Below are 18938 nucleotides of genomic sequence, written 5' to 3' on the forward strand. Positions count from 1 at the left end.
CTTCCTGGACCCTGACAGAAAAATTCATTAACTGATGGGATCCATAGTCAATTTTCATGGTGATCTTCATAGTCTGTCTCTCTCAGCCTCGGTGGAGCAGTGGGCTAATGCCTCCTTAAGTAACACCAGCTGCCTGCAATTAGTGCAGGTTCGCATCCCACCAGGCTCAAGGTTGACTCAGCCTTCCATCCTTCCGAGGTAGGTAAAATGAGGACCCAGATTGTTGGGGGCAATAAGCTGACTTTGTAATAATGCCGCTTGGGGTGTGTGTGAAAGCCCTAACAAGCAGGCATATACATAGAATGAAGGCTACTGCTAAGCTTGTAAGCCGCCCTGAGTCTTCGGAGAAGGGCGGGATATAAATGTAATAAAAATAAATAAAAAATAAATAAATATTCACTTAGCAACCATGTCACTTACCAGTTTTGCCAGAAACAACTGCAGTTACTATATGATTAGAACCTGTGTTATTTTTGAAGGATATACTTAATATAAAGGGACGCGGTGGCTCAGTGGGTTAGGACGCTGAGCTTGTCGATCAGAAAGTCGGCAGTTTGGCGGGTCAAATCCCGAGTGCCGCGTAACAGAGTGAGCACCTGTTACTCGTCCCAGCTTCTGCCAACCTAGCAGTTCGAAAGCATGTAAAAATTCAAGTAGAAAAATAGGGACCACTACGGTGGGAAGGTAACAGCATTCCATGCGCCTTTGGCATCTAGTCATGCCAGCCACATGACCACGGAGACGTCCTCGGACAAAAGCTGGCTCTTCGGCTTTGAAACGTAGATGAGCACCGGCCCCTAGAGTCGGAAACGACTAGCACGCATGTGCGGGGGAACCTTTACCTTTATACTTAATATATCTGTTAAAGAACAGCATTATTCCTTTCCTCTTGCTCCCAAACCATCATTCCCAACTGTGCTGGTAAGGGTTATTTGTAATACTGAGAATATTGTGTATGTACTCCTACAAAACTGCAACCATGGATAGACAGAATCAGTACAAAGAGGCCAATTTATCCGGCTCTGTACTTATTTAACACAAATGACACCAGCAATTTATAGGAACTTCTGAAAGTTAATTAAGCCAACTAGATATAATATCCATTCTCTTAAAATGCCTTGGGTAAATGAGTTACAGAAGAGATAAAAGAGAGAGTTTGAGTCCTTCACATTATCTTCTTTTGTCACTCCTTTCCCATTCTGTGGTATTGGTGCTTTCACAGTGTGTGATTCTAATTAGTGTGCAATAAAGGGTATAAGTGAATAGCTACTATACTAAAACAGAAGAGTGCATGCATGTCACATGAGTAAGAATTCATTCAAGGTTTCCTGCCTGTTTGCACTGTCTTTTTTACATTTTTTCCCCTTTGTTGAAGTTTTTTTATTTTCTATTTTTTCCCTCAGATGGATTCCTTCGTTCCTTCCTTCCCTTCCCTCCCTCCAAACTGGTTAGGAATATAAAATAAATGTGTGTGAGAGAGTGAGAGAGCAAGCGAGCGAGAGATATTCTGTAAATGTTTTCTTTAATGGTAAAAGCCCAATTTGCATATTTAAAGGAATGAGTTTGGTGGCAAAGTTAGACACAAGTAATTTCTACTGATGATGCATGACTGGTCTACAGTGGCACTCAACAGCCTTAAACCTTTTCAGTTCTAAGTTACATAACTGAATTAAGGAAGCTGATTTTCACTGTCTATAATCATCAGGTTCCTTTGTAGCAGGGGCAGAGAAGGATGATACAACAGCCTTTATGACATATTTATGGTGTTTGCTAGGAAGACTTTTAATAGGGTGCCATTTTCAGTTTTGATTTCAGTGGAATAGCTATGAAATGATACCTTAGGGGTACAGAAAAATACAATAGAACATTTTAGGAATAAAACTGCAATGTGGTGTTCGTGCAATCCTATATTGAGAATGTTAAATAAAATTTCTTTAATTATTTTTTTTTGAAATGTGGAAGTTTATTTTCCCCAGTAGATATACAATACACACTTAACATTACGATTAACCAACTTTATGCCTATTAAATTTTGCTTCACTAACACATGAAACACATTAAGAGGTCATTTTCTTTGTGTGTATGTGACTGAAAAAACTGTTGTAACTGAATCATTTTATATAAAAAAATTAGAAAACAGTTTTAAGAGCTGCCACCACATTCCTTTTCTTTAGACACATTATGAATAAGAAATATTTTCAATTATAAAAAAGTTTCCTTCAATTATAAAAAAGAAAAAAGGCAAATTTCACATTTTAAAAAATAGGTTCTGTGATTATTTGAAGTACACTACATAATGAGAAACAGGGAGAGAAAGAAGAGATAAAACAATAGCATGTTACACATTAAATCTTTTTAAAAGCATCCTAAGAATAATGTAAACATAATTCTATAGTAGTGAATAATAGACTGATATTATAGCACTACATATTTTTAATACTGATACAAAATTATAACTAAGAGTATGGGATGGCTACTTTTGTTCACATTGAATTGTGAAGAAAAATTGGCCAATAAGGTGTTCCACCAAAGCTCAACGCATATTTATAAAACTAATTAAAATACTCAGGAAGATCATACTATATAAAACTCAAGGCATAAACTTTGAGTTATCAAATATTGTTATATTCCTTTAAATTTATGTTGCAACTTGAAAACTTGTGATTTATCACATTATCTTGAATAGATTTCTGAGAGCTCTATCATTTACATATTGCACTTAGGATAAGCCATTATGTCTGATTTTTTACAGTACTTTTAAATGTATGGTTTGAGCCACTTTCGTAGCTCACTCAATTTAGCAAGAGGAATATATTTCAGCATATTCAGTACTGTTAGCATGCTGCCTAATAAGATTGGCATGAAAGTGCATGATAATAGCCATGGAATTATTAACTTTGCACAGGACAAAAAGGATAAATACTAGAGTTAATACCATGGATCTAAATATAGAAATGGCTACAATTTTACTGTAATATGTAAATGAAATTTAAATCCAATCCATGATAATTTAAAGTGTTAACATTTATTTAAATCCTGATTTATATATATATATATATATATATATATATATATATATATATATATATATATATATATATATATATATATATTTGGAATAGGATTTCAAATGTGTAGTGACAGATGTGTCCAAAATACACCCTTGTAAACAGTTATGCACCAATGTGCATCCTGAATTTCTACAAATCAGATTTTCCTATAATTTCAATACATACCTATTTTTTCCTAATTGTTAGTTGCAGTCACTCTGTGGATTTAAAAATGTTATACAAGTTTTCATTTATAAAAATGCACGTTGTAACAAGAACCAAGACAAATATATTCTGGTTGTAATTTGAAGCCTGTTTTAAGTCCTAGAAATCTCTCATAGAAGTTGAGGTTAAGGGGGAAAGACCTTGTTGGCAATGTGACTTTTTCACAAGAAAACTCATGACATTTGGTGCCTAATACTAACACGTAGAGTTTCACAGATAATATTGGCAAAGATTGCTTGACATTTGAATACATGGGTTATCTCAAATCTTGCAAAAGACTTTTGGTAGCTACATATTTTTGTGCAATAGACTTGTGACCCATATTCTAGCTAGTAGTACGTCAATACATCACAATTCCAGTATTCCAGAGTAAGAAAGGAATATATAAGAATTAAGGTGATACATGATAGAAATTCAATATCTTTTGTCACTTTTAAATGACTGGTGCTGTGAAATGTTTAATTGAAAAGCCCCTGCCTACAGGTACACAAAAATTGCTCCAAACCAGAAATAGCTGTACCACGATTTTTGGTAGGTTGTGAGTAGAATGACTTTTCTCCTTCAAAGCAGCTTTTTGTATCATCATTATATGAAACTATATGCAGATTTTTTTTGTATCCATTCTACTAATGCTAGCGTATATATATATTCATTTTAATATACAGAATTCAGGATAGAAAATTTTTTTTACACTTATGAATGTTCTATGTCTTTATAGAATAATGGCCTTAGCTATGTCTAACATTTCAATTACTGATAATTTTACATAACTTCCATGCACTCTGAATCAATGCACCTCTTTGTTTCTAGTTTGCCAATACTCTGAATTAAATTAAAATGAAAAAGTAACACTTGCAATACTGATTTACAATTTATACTAAAATATTTGTTTATCACATTCTCAGAGTAATGTACCGTAATGAAAAAGAATGCATATTTCTTTGCTTGATCGAGACGGATTTTGTTTAACAGTAGCATGATCATCAAGGCAAAGTTATAAACAACAGGAACTAACTGTGTAGATGAATGTTTGCAACAATGATATGAATGAATAAGATAAGCTTTTTGATGTAAACTTCAAATAAAATATTTAATGCATTGGAATACATGTATAATATTTCTAACAAAGATGTGAAAAACTGGCAAGTAGCTGGAGAAATCATGAAAATTAATGATGAGACAGGATGCTTTGTTAATGTCCACTTACAGCAAGTTTGGTTTATTTAAAAAGTGTATAAACATGCATTGTTTTTGTAAGAAGAGGCTAAATTTAGTCATCAAAAATAGGTCAAAGATGTCTTTTCCTTGTTTAAACCAGTTTCCTGTAATGTTACTGAATTGGTAAAAAGAAACACCTTGATTTCAAACTGAGCATGAATATGCCGTAAGTTTCTTTTCAACTACTGTAACCCAAGATTTAAATACAAATGAATTGGATTTCAATGTCTTACAGCTTCAGATAATAATACAGCAAAACTATGTGTTAGTTGCATAAGAAAAAATAGATCATGGATTTCAAGTGACGTAGCTCTACATCTTCATCTTTACTGAACAAGCATTGAAAAGATGAATATTGTAGATTTTTGGAAGCAGCTTGGATATCTCAATGATAATTGCATCTTTACGTCTTGCTAAGTATTCCTCTACCTTCATATGGTTCATACTGGATCTCTACCTTCAGAGCAAATCAATGATAATACTCTTTTCTAAAATAAAAAGTAGTATAAAAAACAGCTTTAGTGAAACATCTTAACCTCCTTCCTTTGTAGTGAGTGCAACTGTACTGAATAAATGAAAAACTGATACTAAGAAGATAGGAGGCTTTCGTGTTCTAATCTGACCTTGAAACTGATACTTCCATCATTTGACCTTTTTTCTTTAAATGATAAAAGCAACATTGCTTGCTATTTCAGATGGCATTCCATTCCTGATGTCCCAATCAACTCTTGCTAACATCAGTATTGCCAGTCATCTTCCTAATTCTACACCCAAATGGAAAACCACCTAACATAATTCATTACATCCAGCATTATCCAACATAGCTTACAGTACATAGACTCCTTTCACATTCAATCTTCTTCTTCATGACACGAGGCATAAAAGTTTTGTGCTTATCACCAACAAAAAAATTGCAGTGCAAACTTCAAACATAAAATGTTACACAATTAAAAGTTATTATATGGCACCACAGCCTATTAATTCACATATAGTACAACAGACCAAGAAGGACAGACAATAATATGAACATAGCTAAATGAAGGTGAGTTTGCATAGCAATGCAATAAAAAGAAATTATGTACAAGGGAAATTTATTTCATCCTGCAGGGTGATTTCCCCCCCCCCCCCCGGTATATATGCTTAATAAGAAAGAATTTAAAATGAAAGGTGTAAAAGAAGAACACGGGTAGAATATCTGTGGGATATGTGTGGCTGTGTTTCTTTACATTGCATTTACAGTTCCTTTAATAGTAAGTACATAAATAAAGAAAATGTTCATTGCACTGTTTAGTGTCATCACTTCCATGAGTTGAGACTTGATGGCCTTGAAAGCAGCTGGAGATGTTTCTTTTCAACTACTCTGTTAAACAAAAAAAACAAGAGCAGGATAATGTTTTAAGATACTTTAGTTTTAAAAATTATGCATTTGTTTTATGCATAAAACAATTTTAAGCATATATTGATCAAAAATATAGTTTAAAATAACTTTTTAAACAGTGCATATAAATTAAAATATTACAATATTTTGATACTTGAAATAAATATTGGGAACAGTAATTGTAATTTAATAAGAGTAGAAACTTCAGACAATCTACACCACAAAATACCATCTTTGCATATTTTAATACATCTTATCATTACAAATTTCTGGAAAAGAGAAGTTTGAAAGTAGAGCAAAACTATTATTAACACAGAATTTTAATTGAGGAAAATAAATTGACCTAATTTGTTCTATAACTGAATAACTATGACCCAATTGAAAGTGAAATTTACATGTAACACGTATCCGAGCTACATTAATTGACATTTCAAGTATTATTTTATACAGTTCAAAGTTTCATAACGTGACAGAAAATATCCTATAAGAAGGCAACTGTGATCTCATCCCCAAAATTTTAAGGTTCTTATATGTAGAGCTGAAATAGACAATTTTTTCCATTGTCACTCATAATTTTTAAAAAGGGTCATGTTCATTCAGCTGAATCATTTATGGACAAAATAAAGGCGTACCCCTATTATTATGGGCATTTTGTGTTTTCTCTGACTTTATACATTTTCTCTACACACAAATTAGGAAAATGCAATTATGCCTAGACTGTTCTTTATTGCACAGAACTATAAGTGCATTTTTCCATTTGCATATTTTAAAGCTTTTTCTTCATTCCTGCAATACTAAGTTACTAAGTATATTGTAATATTATCAAAAGTTCACATTTTGGGATATGCCCACAGCTTTTAGATTTATTCATTTATATACAGCCTATATAAATATTCTAGTTTTATAAAAATAAGGGAGAGCAAATAAAGGGAGCAAACTCCTACTATATCTTCAGATTTTTTTTTGTCTGTAACCCTTTACCATGAAATATAAATAATATGCTGTTGTAACCATTAGTTTTCTACTGTAGTTAAGTTTGCTGTTCAGAAATGTTAAATTTCTGTTTAATGTTAAATTCTTGGAGAAAATGATTAAATAAAATTGAGAACTTCCAAATGAATAGTTAAAAAGTGTTTTGTCCTTTTTTTCTAGGTGACCGCCTTCTCTCTTGTGCATATTGTATATTTATAATGTTTATTTTATTTATTTATTATTTATTTTAATTCCATTTATATCCTGCCCTTCTCCGAAGACTCAGGGCGGCTTACAAGCTTAGCAGTTTATATGTAATAAAACTAGGAAATCCATACTTTTTATATTATTATTAAATTATGTTAAATTTATATTAAACATTGCAAAGCTATATGAAATAAAAAAAGATTCAGAAATAAAAAAGTAAGTGTATCAATTAAGCTATCTGTAGAATTGTTTGTATTTTATTTTATTTTCAATAATTTATATGAATGAAGAAAAGGCCTATAAGATTGAATCTAAGAATCTAAGCAATTATGTTATTATACAGAGGGAGTTTCCTGTTCTAAAAGACCTAACATTTAGTGGAAGCTGTTATTACCCTTAGTTATCTATTATGAATTTATAGGAAGCTAACATTGCATTTTGGCTTTTCATTTTTCTATATACTGGTTTGTTTCTTGCTTATTTAACAACATGGCTATAATATAGTTTTATGAAACATGGTCGTTGTGCCCTACAAACCCAAGAAAACTAAACAAGAAGTTCCATTGATTCAGGACTATGGAACATTACTATTAATACTAATTCAGATGGAAAATACTGTGTGCACTTGTTTAAATTTATAATATGGTGATTTACCTTATTAAACATGTAAAAAATCTTACAGCATATTATAGGTTAATATGTTGTTAACAATAGTTTTCCTGTGACTATCCACTGACACAGAAAAGTAAACACTTTTCTTCTATTCTAATTTAAAACATTTTAAAATGTTCTTGATTGCAAAATAATCTTACATAATTCATCAGGAAACTGTCCTTGGCTGTTTAATCCAATATATCCCACATCAATAAGGTCGCTCATGTTGCGCTGGTGACCTCCTTTCATGACATCTGCTTTTTTGGGTCCAGTTGATCCTTTAGAAGATGCTGTACCTGAAGAGCTGTGACCACCTGGGGATGGGAAGCTAGGCTTGCTATATGGCACCAATGTCTCTTCTGGAAATATATTGAGACATACAAATTACGAAATTGCCTTGTGCATTAGGAATCAACAGTCTCAACCTATGTATGTGAAATATTACATTCAGTTTCAAAAATCTGAGTAACTACTAAGTTTTGGGAATTGGAAATACATACATATATACATATATCAAAATAATTAAATCCACAGATGAATTTAATAAACTTGCCTGATATTTAAAATGACTAAACCTGCGGAAAGAAAAATATGTGCAACCCTTTTTCTTAAAACAAGCCTGTTTAGTGTAATAGTTAAGGCAGCAGCGTTGAAATGGGAGGACCATGAGTTCTAGACCTGCTTAGGTGCAAAGCCAGCTGGGTGAACTTGGACTATTTCCTCTCCAGAAGATTGCAACCCTCTTTTGAAAAAAATCTTGCCAAGGAAATTGCAAAGACTAGTTCAGGCAGAAATCAGAGGTTACATTTTGCTCAAAGGAACACAGTCATATATTCATTCTGAAATTAAACCGCTCATAATTAAAACAAACATGGTGCCTTAAATAAATAGAAAAAATACACAATTTGCATACTAATAGTTGATTACTGAGTAACTATTGTTGCTCAATGTACAAAAAATGCTTTCCTTCAACACTAGAATTATGATAAATTTTCAATTAAGATAAAGAACTATACAATTGGCATATTTAATTACTTAAGGTAAAGGTACAGTTTTCCCCGCACATGCGTGCTAGTCGTTTCCGACTCTAGGGGCCGGTGCTCATCTCTGTTTCAAAGCCGAAGAGCCAGCGTTTGTCTGAGGACGTCTCTGTGGTCATGTGGCCGGCATGACTAGATGCCAAAGGCGCACAGAACGCTGTTACCTTCCCACTGTAGTGGTCCCTATTTTTCTACTTGCATTTTTACGTGCTTTCGAACTGCTAGGTTGGCAGAAGCTGGGACGAGTAACAGGCGCTCCCTCTGTTACGCGGCACTCAGGATTCAACCCGCCAAACTGCCGACCTTCTGATCGACAAGCTCAGCGTCCTAACCCACTGAGCCACTGCATCCCTATATATTTAATTACTTACTTGGTATTATTTCCAAAGATATTAAGTATTACGGAAATTATTTAATTGACTTATATATAAAAACTAAAACATTACCTAATAAACATTTCCTATGCTTTAATACTGAGTTCTGTAATGGGATCACATTCACTATTTCTTAGCAAAGGTCTATAGAATCTGTTATAATTTAAGAATAAAATTCCAGGCTTCTGGTAAGGAACAGTGAACCAAGGCCCAATATTTTTCTCTGCTCTGCAGACTGCAGGAGACATTACAGCCTAAACAGCTGCTGGATGTTACATCTAGATTCCTGAAATTCTCTTTGGAACATGCTGTGATTAGCCATTTTCACTTTGGAGATCTGTTTTTATGAGTAGATATCAGGAACTGATGTTTTTGCAGCCGATTTCAATCAGCTGGGACTCATGGATTCCATTGTGCTCCAAGCTGAAGATAATCAGAATGGAATTTAAGATGTACATAAAAATTATAAGAAATAGATGGATATGCTGGATTTACCAATGGAACTAAATGATCATTTAAAAATTAAAGACATGCAAATAATGTATCAAAACATGTGGATTATCTTTTAAAATTGGAATACAAGAGATATACTGGAATTATTACATGGAAATTACAGATGGACGTGGATAAAGATGACAAGATTTCCAAGAGAAGAAATAAAAATAAAAACACTCTGCTAGAGAGGAATTCCCTGAAGGTGGGATCCAGCACGAGGTCTCAAAACCTGAAAGACTAAACCTCTGGTCCTGGTGACCAACCCAGATGGGAGCCTGCAACATTATCATGGGACACCTATATTTGCCTTCATTGTTGAGAAATAAAAGTAATAGAAAAAAACTTGATCAAGATTTGAAAATGGCTTCAGCAAGAAAACTCTGATGATGCTTAGTGGCTATCATGAATGGATATTATTATTTTTGATATGTAAAGAGAGGTTACTAAATCTTAGTTTTTGTAAGGTTTAATTGTTAATTTAGATTACATTTTGATTAGTAAAAAGGAAGATAAAAGCTTTTTTGATTAAATGGGAAGGAGTACTATGTTATGTTCTTGGTTTTCTTTCAAATTTTTTACTGGACCTTTGCTGAAGGAATGCTGAAGATTTAGAGATAAAATAGATGAGTTATAGGATGAAGATGTAGTTGGTTTTATTTTAAGAGACAATGAAAAGTTGTTAATGGTGAATATACTTGTTAACAATGAAGGTGGAAATTTTTTCTCTTGCTACTTTTTTCTTGGTGGTTGATTCTTTTTCTAAACTATTTTTGTGTTAGGTTCTTATATTAGATTTACAGATTCAATATAATCCTTAATAAAATTATTGGGAAAAATATACGGTATCACCTAGCCCTAGAACTAAAATTCCACCAAGATTAATCCATTTAAATTCTATTGATTCCAGGAGAAAACAAACAAGATGGTGGTAAAGCAATATTCAAATATTTAGTTCATAGTCTATAATTGAAATCTGTTCTATATTCTAAGACCTTTGTGGGCTGTTGCGGGGGGGAGAGGGAATGGTTGTACGTGAGCGGCTGGCAAGCATGTGGGCCTGCACAGAGCTCCATTTGTCTGTAAGCCTGCCGCTCACACAAATGGAGTGCATATGCATGCGCTCACCCACTGCTCACACAAATGGAGCTTGCATGCACATGCACGCACTGCTCATGTAAGTCAGATGCACGTATGCATGCATGCTCAGTTTCCACAGCCCAGTTGCAAACAGCTCACGGCCACTAGTGGGTTGCAGCCCAAAGATTAGGAACCCCTGTTCTAACAAGTATTTAAAGCGACTAGGATTAGGATTATAGGAACCTGGTTTTATTATGTTGTACTATCAGTCCATACAACTGAGTTGTAAGTAAAAGCTTTTCCTAATTTCACCTCAAAGGTTAGTGGCTACAAAATGAATCTGAGACTTTCATACGTACATAATAATAAGCTATGGCAATAGTATATCAATAGTACAGTTTGAACCACACCTGAAATACTGCATCCAGTTCTGGTCACCACATTACAAAAAAGTTGTTGAGATTTTGTAAAAAGAGCAGAGAAGAGCAACTAAGATGATTAAGAACTTGGAGACTAAAACATGTGAAGAACCATTGCAGGAACTGGGTATGGCTAGTCTAGAGAAAACAAGGACTAGGGGTGAAATGATAGCAGTATTCCAGTATTTGAAAGGTTGCCACAAAGATGTGGAGGTCAACTTATTCTCCACAGCATCAGAAGGCAAGACAAGAAAACAATGGATGGAAAATAATCAAGGAGAGAAGCAACCTGGAATTAAGGAGAAACTTTTTAACAGTGAAAACAGTTAACCAGTGGAACAGCTTGCCTTCAGAAGTTGTAGGTGCTTCGTCACTGGAGGTCTTTAAGAAGAGACTGGACAGCCACTTGTCTGAAATGGTATTGGGTCTTCTGCTTGAGCAGGGGATTGGACTAGAAGACCTCCAAGATCTCTTCCAGCTCTACTCTGAATGATTGATTGATTGAACTCAAGCATCAATATGTCTTCTGATATGTCTACTTTGAAATACTTTATTTTTTTACATTATAACCCAATTTTTAAACCATGTATTGAACCGGGACCATATAGAATCACACTGCTTGTTCTTGCCTGTTCTATCCTGTGTCTTTTTATATTTTGGCTTTAAAAAAAAAGAAGTGTCCAGACAAAATGTTCTAACAAATGGTCTTTAATGAAGAATGTCATTGCCCTTATTGCTTTTCTCATATCTACTTGGGTCTGTGACACAATCACTGCAGCATTATTGCTGTATGTGTATTAGGGAAGGACAGTATTATATAACAAGTTATAGAACATTTGTTTAGCAGAATAAAAGACCATAAATATATTTTCAGTTCACTGAGGCTGATTCCTAGATAGATATATTCCACTCTTATATTTACACAGGAATAATCCCAAAATAAGAGATTGTTGTTCTTATAAAATAATCAAAATTCAGCAGTCAATTAGTGCATAGCATTATTGTTGTGCCTCTCATAAAACACATCATTATTACTGGATATCATGTTAGGTGTATTCAGTGCTTCACCATTGTAAGAACCAATAACAATGGATGTCAGATGCTAATTGACATCCTTTGTTGCTATGTAAGCCTTGACCTTCACCATTTGTAAGGGAGTTAACAGTAAATTATAACAGGTTTAGGGAATTGCCCAAGGTGCTCTGAGATGTACAATTACACACCTGATCCAAAGGCTTGCTTTTGCTGGCCTTGAAGTTCGGTGGAAGTTAGCCAATCCTGGGTTTGTCGTTGCCACTCCAATGATGTTCTAGTTTGGCGATCCAAAGAATTCTTTGTTTCATCTATGTTGGTTGTATGCTGTCGCTCTAAAGAACTCCCTTTTCTTTCTGTTGAACCTCCACGTTGGCCAGTACCTATCTGTTGCCTTATTCCCTGACCCGGAGGTGGGTCTGGTGGTGGTGGAAGATCTAAAAATGTAAATAGCTTTATAAAATTCAGTGAAACATTAAATTATAGAACAAAAAAGAAGGGCTTTATCTATTAACATTATTAAACATATATTTTACTGATTTTAGTCAGGTCATATTCTTTCTGAGAAAAACAATTTTAGCTGGCCCAGATAATCTATATTTCTTATTACACATTTGCAAAACCTATAAAAGCACCTAATTAGCTGATTTTTTATAAACTAAGCAGAATTATACTTGGATGTTTGTTTCTGACCTCCAAGAAATGTCAGAACTGTAGGCTAAAAGGACAATCCCTCCCCACCCCACCCCCCAAAAAAATTCAGAAGAAACCAATGGAGGACCATCTTTGCAATTGTTGCCAAGCTATCTACACACTCAGGAAGACCCAATGTCCTAAAGGAGCCTTTTCTTTATTAAAACAAAAACAAAGATGTAAGATGGAACTTTTATAGTAATGTTCTTAGTTAAGTCAATCTCTGTGGTCAGAGTAACTATCTGAAAATTCATTAAATTCTACCTTTCTGCCTCCCTTTTGTTTATCTTTGTTCAACACATCAATTCACATCAGTAAATGCAGCTGTGGGAGGTAAGTGGGATGGATAGAATTCTCACTTTATGAACTTCTTTTAAGTTAACATTTTTTAAATTTACTTGCAGTCTTTTAGTCCTTGAAACAATCATTGTAACCCTTTTTCTCATGAATAACAATTCCACTATATACTCTGCCTACCCCAAATTAAAAAAAGTATGTACTACCCACACACAACCTGTTAAAACATCTTAAGCCATATTATACATATTATAAAATGACAAAAATGACAATGAACATGAGTAGAAATTCTAGTTACTCTACAAAGAAACTTGACTTTAAGCAACCAGTTCTTTTCTGATGTAACATTGGACAAAGCCAGAATTGTATCTATTTGCTCAAAGATATGCTCTGTACCATTACATGTGTCAAGACAAATAAAAACTGATGAAACTTATTTTCTCTACAGATATGAATGACAGGACAAAGAAAATGGATATAAAAGCAATCATACTAAGTTTAATCACCAATTTAATATAGAAAGGATTTGGCTAACTTGTTGAGGCAGAGAAGTGTGTCTATGTGTGTGAGGCTTTGCAAGTTTTAGCTGCACTGAAGAATTATAAGGCTATGTTGCAGAAAGCTGGTAATTATGCATCAAATACCTCTTAGATTTCTGAAAAATGCATGCAAACGTTAATATAAAAATACCGTATGATAAGCGGCCAAAGTCTCTTTCATACACATACACAATTATAGTACATAGTTTTTAAAAAAGGCAAGTGCCTTGCAAAAACCTGAAAATATGATGTAATCTCTAAATGTATAGAATAAAATGAATTAAAGAGGACATTGAGTTTTCATTGGCCAAATAAGCTTTATATGGACAGATCTGAAACACAGAGAACATATTTACTGTATTTGTGTGATAGAAAGAACAAAATATAAAAGAAACAGTTGACTTAAAACTTAGTTTTGCAATGTTCTTAAGGTTTAAATGTATACATGAATAAATACCAGTTCTCCCTAAAGCCTGAATATTGTTCTGAAGTTTGCAAGCAGTTTATAGAAACAAATTTTCGTATTTATTTATTTTATTTTTATTTTAATTCCATTTATATCCCGCCCTTCTCCGAAGATTCAGGGCAGCTTACAAGCTTAGTATACCAAGGCTGGTCATAATTTATTACTTTCTGATATTGAACAAAGATGCAAACATACAGTTAGATAACTAACTGTATTTGAAGAACCCTTTATAACAAAAACAGTGAATTTATTTTTCACAAGCCACCGAAATAATTTTAAACCAGGGAACTTACCATCTGCCATGCCTTCCCTACGATGAGGCAAGGATGGCTGTTTTTTGGTAGGGTTAGGCCTAGGCCTTTGACTCTGATTCTGGATTATACTAGTATTGCTATCAGTAGAAAATGGGCTGGTTGGGCGAAGTTTCTGAGAAGTGGAATGTGGTTTGCCTAAAATAAAAAAAATAAAACATTCTTAAAATATTTTCATGGAAAATATTGCTTTATAGGAGGCACTACCAGAAAGGTAACAAAGGCAGCAGCATTTTATTTTCTGAGAAACTTTCAAACTTTTGCACTGCATCTGGCTAACTGGGTGATGAACTATAAATATTAATAATGCCAATAGCATGCTTGCCTACAATACTTAAATTACTCAAAGATATAATAGAGGAAAACAAGCAAAATTATGTGGAAGAAAACAACATTATTCCAGTAGAACAGAAAATAAATAATAGAAAAAAGCAGAAGTACAAAATATCAACTTCTGATTGATAAAATGGTTTGGAATCTGCAAAAGCTCCAAAACCAATTTACTATTGTCTGGGTTGATTATAAAAAGCTATTTGACTCATTACCACAAAGTTGGATCATCAAAAGTTTGGAAAAAACTGGTATCAGTAAAAACTTTAGAATGTTTAATAGAAAAAATAGTGAAGCAGTGAAAGATAGATTTGATTGTTGGAAATGAAAAATATGGACTTGTCAACATTAGGAGAGGCATCTTCCAGGGTGACTCATTATCACTCTTCTTATTTGTCATTGCAATGATCCCGTTTTCACTGATTTTGAAGAAAAAAATCTAGGCTATCAAGCAACAGCAAGTGCTAATAAAATTTCACATTTGCTTTGTATGGATGATCTGAAGCTTTATGGAAAATCAGAAACTGAAATCCAGTTCTTGACAAATAAGATAAGAATTTTTAGCACAGATGGAATTGGCCTAGAAAAATGTGCTATAGTAGCAATTAATTGGAATAAAATCAAGAACAGTAATGGGATTGAAATGTTGAATTGTCCAACCATAAGTGAACCATCAGGACGAAGTTTACAAGCTTCTGGTCATTTTACAATTTGATAACATCAAGCATGGAGAAGTTAAAAATGTAATTAGTAAAGAATACATCAAAAGTGTCAAAAAATGCTAAAAACAAAATGTGCAAACCCCATCAAAGCCATCAATATCTGCACCATACCTGTGACATGATATATTGCTGGAATTATTAACTGGACATAAGCTGATCTCAACAGTTTGGACCCCAAAACAGGAAAAATGATGATTATTCATTATATCTATGCAGTAATATTGATAGATTATAGGTAGGCACATAATGGGGAATAAACACCGAAAGCAGTGCATTTTGCCAGCAGCCATGAACCGATCATGTAATGGTGATCGGTCATTGGTCAGTGATTTTTTTTAGCATCCTCATACCTTCAAATGGTTGCTGAACAGTAAGTCCATAAATGAGAACATGCTGTATTAAATTTGGTCCAGGGTCCCCCTTTTAAATTTTGCAATCTCATGGGATTTGGGAATCGTATCTATTTACTGGCTGTTCCTGTAGTCTGAAATGTTCTCTCCTGATTTATGATAGGCACCAACTTTGTTTCTCTTTACAAAAGCTGTTAAGATCGCTTCCCTCTCTCTCCCCAGTTCTCTAATTTGAGTCCAATAATTTCAAGTTTGGTTGATTTCGCTTTTTTAATGTGTGGTTTTTTAATGTTCATTGTTTGAACTGGCAGTCTCATAAAACCAATCAATCAATAAGCAAACTTACCACTTACTGCCATTAATCACAAAATTCTTGTCTGTTGCAGTCCTTACCAGAGACAAAATCTGATTTGATCGACCAGATTAGGAAATCGATACCACAGGAAGGCTAATACTACTTTTATTGAGATTCCATGTACTATAATAATAACATTGTGCTGTACCTCCTTCTTCCTTATAATCCACGGCATCTCCCTGATCCACTTCTGAATATTATCTTGTTGTTATGGACTTAAAAATACTTTCATCCTCTTTTTCCTAGGTAATGTTTCCTGCGTATTTATCTCAAAAATCATCTCCCCAACTGTATACTATCCTTTAGAACAGCTTATGCTCCAAGGTATGGAAGACTCTGATCTTGCTTCACTTTTTATAAGGCTTTGAAAACCTGTTTGTTTGCTTTATATGCATCATGACTCAACCTGAGCTATGTGGTATTTTTCCTGTTTTTCTCTTTGTTGGCTCTTTTGTTCTATGTTTTTAAATCTAGGTTAGCTACCCAAAGTTGTCATTTGCAGGTTGGGTGGCCACATAAATCATTTAAACAATTAATTATCCAGTGAAATCAGTAATGCAATATTTGTATTACTGATAGCTCCGTTGTTTTTGTGTTCCTGCCAAGTAACTGTGATATCATTATTACTTCCATTAAAATATTAGAATAATAATCTGGAAATGTTTAGATAAATAATACATATTTTAATTGTTATTTTTGTACATTTATTTTCTATAAAGTTCTATTTAATTGGTAGAAATAAGATGGTCATTGCTCATAAGTGTGCTCCAATACAAGGAGCCTAAAGGAGATTTTTTTAAAAATCTCATTAAAAAGTGAAGGAGTAATTAACAGATCATATTATAAAACTGAATTATACTCAAGCCTAATGGATGTAGGAATACAGATTTATCTGCAAGAGTGGATTTAGCATTAAATAGCATGTAAATGAATTAATGACAGATCATAAATTAATGTTAGTGCTTAAACTGTACCAGAAGCAGAGGAAGATGCCGTTTTATCCAAGTATTTTACTGCTCTGCAACATTTAAACAACTACTTAATGTTCTAAGTGCATGCTAACAGCTTGAATAAATCTGATAACTTTTTGTGCCTTACAGCAATAAGAAAAAATAAGAGGTGATACAGATGGAGAAGACTGAAATTCTAAAAAGAAATAAATTAGGTTAAATGGCTTCAATTTATTTTTCATTAAAATGAAAAATCTCATGTTTATGAAGTTCACGATGGTTTCATCTATAATAACTGACAGAACCATACATATTTGATTCACTTGGTTTCATAATAGAGTTCTGAAAAGAAGTACCTTAATAAGGATTTACCACTCATAGGGATATTTTAATTTTGCTCCACATGTTGGGCTAAGTAGTTGTCAACAATACTGTTGCCCTATGATTAAGGGTTAGGGTTAGCATATATTAATATTGTTTGTTCTAAAACCTAAAACTTTGTTGTTGTTAGCTGCGAAGTAGTGTCCGACCCATCACGACCCTATGGACAACGTTCCTCCAGGCCTTCCTATCCTCTACCATCTTCTGGAGTCCATTTAAGCTCATGCCTACTGCTTCAGTGATTCCATCCAGCCACCTCATTCTCTGTTGTCATTCTCGGTCTTCTATTGCCCTCAATCTTTCCCAGCATTGCTTCTCCAGTGAGTCCTTCCTTCTCATTAGGTGGCCAAAGTATTTGAGTTTTAGCTTCAGGATCTGGCCTTCTAAAGAGCAGTCAGGGTTGATTTCCTCTAGGACTGACCGGTTTGATCGCCTTGCAGTCCAAGGGATTCGCAGGAGTCTTCTCCAACACCATAGTTCAAAGGCCTCAATTCTTTGGCGCTCAGCCTTTCTTATGATCCAACTTTCACAGCCATACATTGCAACTGGAAAGACCATAGCCTTGACTATATGCACTTTTGTTGACAGGGTGATGTCTCTGCTTTTTAGTGTGCTGTCTAAATTTGCCATGGCTTTCCTCCCGAGGAGCAAGCGTCTTTTAATTTCTTGGCTACAGTCCCCATCTGCGGTGATCTTGGAGCCCAGGAAAAGAAAATCCGTCACTACCTCCATTTCTTCCCCATCTATTTGCCAGGAATTGAGAGGGCTGGATGCCATGATCTTGGTTTTCTTAATGTTAAGTTTCAACCCAAGTTTTGCACTCTCCTTCACCCTCAGCAAGAGGCTCTTTAGTTCTTCTTCACTTTCTGCCATTAGAGTGGTATCATCTGCATATCTTAGGTTGTTGATATTTCTCCCGGCAATCTTAATTCCAATTTTTGATTCATCTAGCCCTGCCTTTCTCATGATGTGCTCTGCATATAAGTTAAATAGGCAGGGCGACAGTATACAGCCTTGCTGGACTCCTTTCCCAATTTTGAAATAATCAGTGGTTCCGTGTCCAGTTCTCACTGTTGCTTCTTGGTCCACATATAGGTTTCTCAAGAGACAAATAAGATGGTCTGGTACGCCCATCTCTTTAAGAACTTGCCACAGTTTGTTGTGATCCACACAATCAAAAGCTTTAGCATAGTCAATGAAGCAAAAGTAGATGTTTTTCTGGAACTCTCTAGCTTTCTCCATGATCCAGTGTATGTTGGCAATTTGATCTCTAGTTCCTCTGCCTCTTCAAAATCCTGCCTGTACTTCTGGTAGTTCTCGATCTACATGCTGCTGGAGTCTAGCTTGTAGGATTTTAAGCATAACTTTACTAGCATGAGAAATGAGTGCAATGGTGTGATAGT

General features: G+C 34.3%; 1 protein-coding gene across 1 annotated transcript in view; it reads right to left on the reverse strand.

The window, feature by feature from the left end:
- Nucleotides 1-18938, reverse strand: part of ROBO2 (roundabout guidance receptor 2) — a gene marked incomplete at both ends in the record, with an annotated part of 380266 nt that overhangs the window by 9263 nt on the left and 352065 nt on the right. The window contains 3 exons of the mRNA XM_083362547.1: nt 7863-8063; nt 12333-12578; nt 14430-14585. Of these exons, the coding sequence (XP_083218673.1) occupies nt 7863-8063; nt 12333-12578; nt 14430-14585 (603 nt within the window). The remainder of the gene's footprint in view (nt 1-7862; nt 8064-12332; nt 12579-14429; nt 14586-18938) is intronic.

This window comes from Vipera ursinii (assembly GCF_947247035.1).
Source record: "Vipera ursinii genome assembly, chromosome: 4".
Lineage (NCBI taxonomy): Eukaryota > Metazoa > Chordata > Lepidosauria > Squamata > Viperidae > Vipera > Vipera ursinii.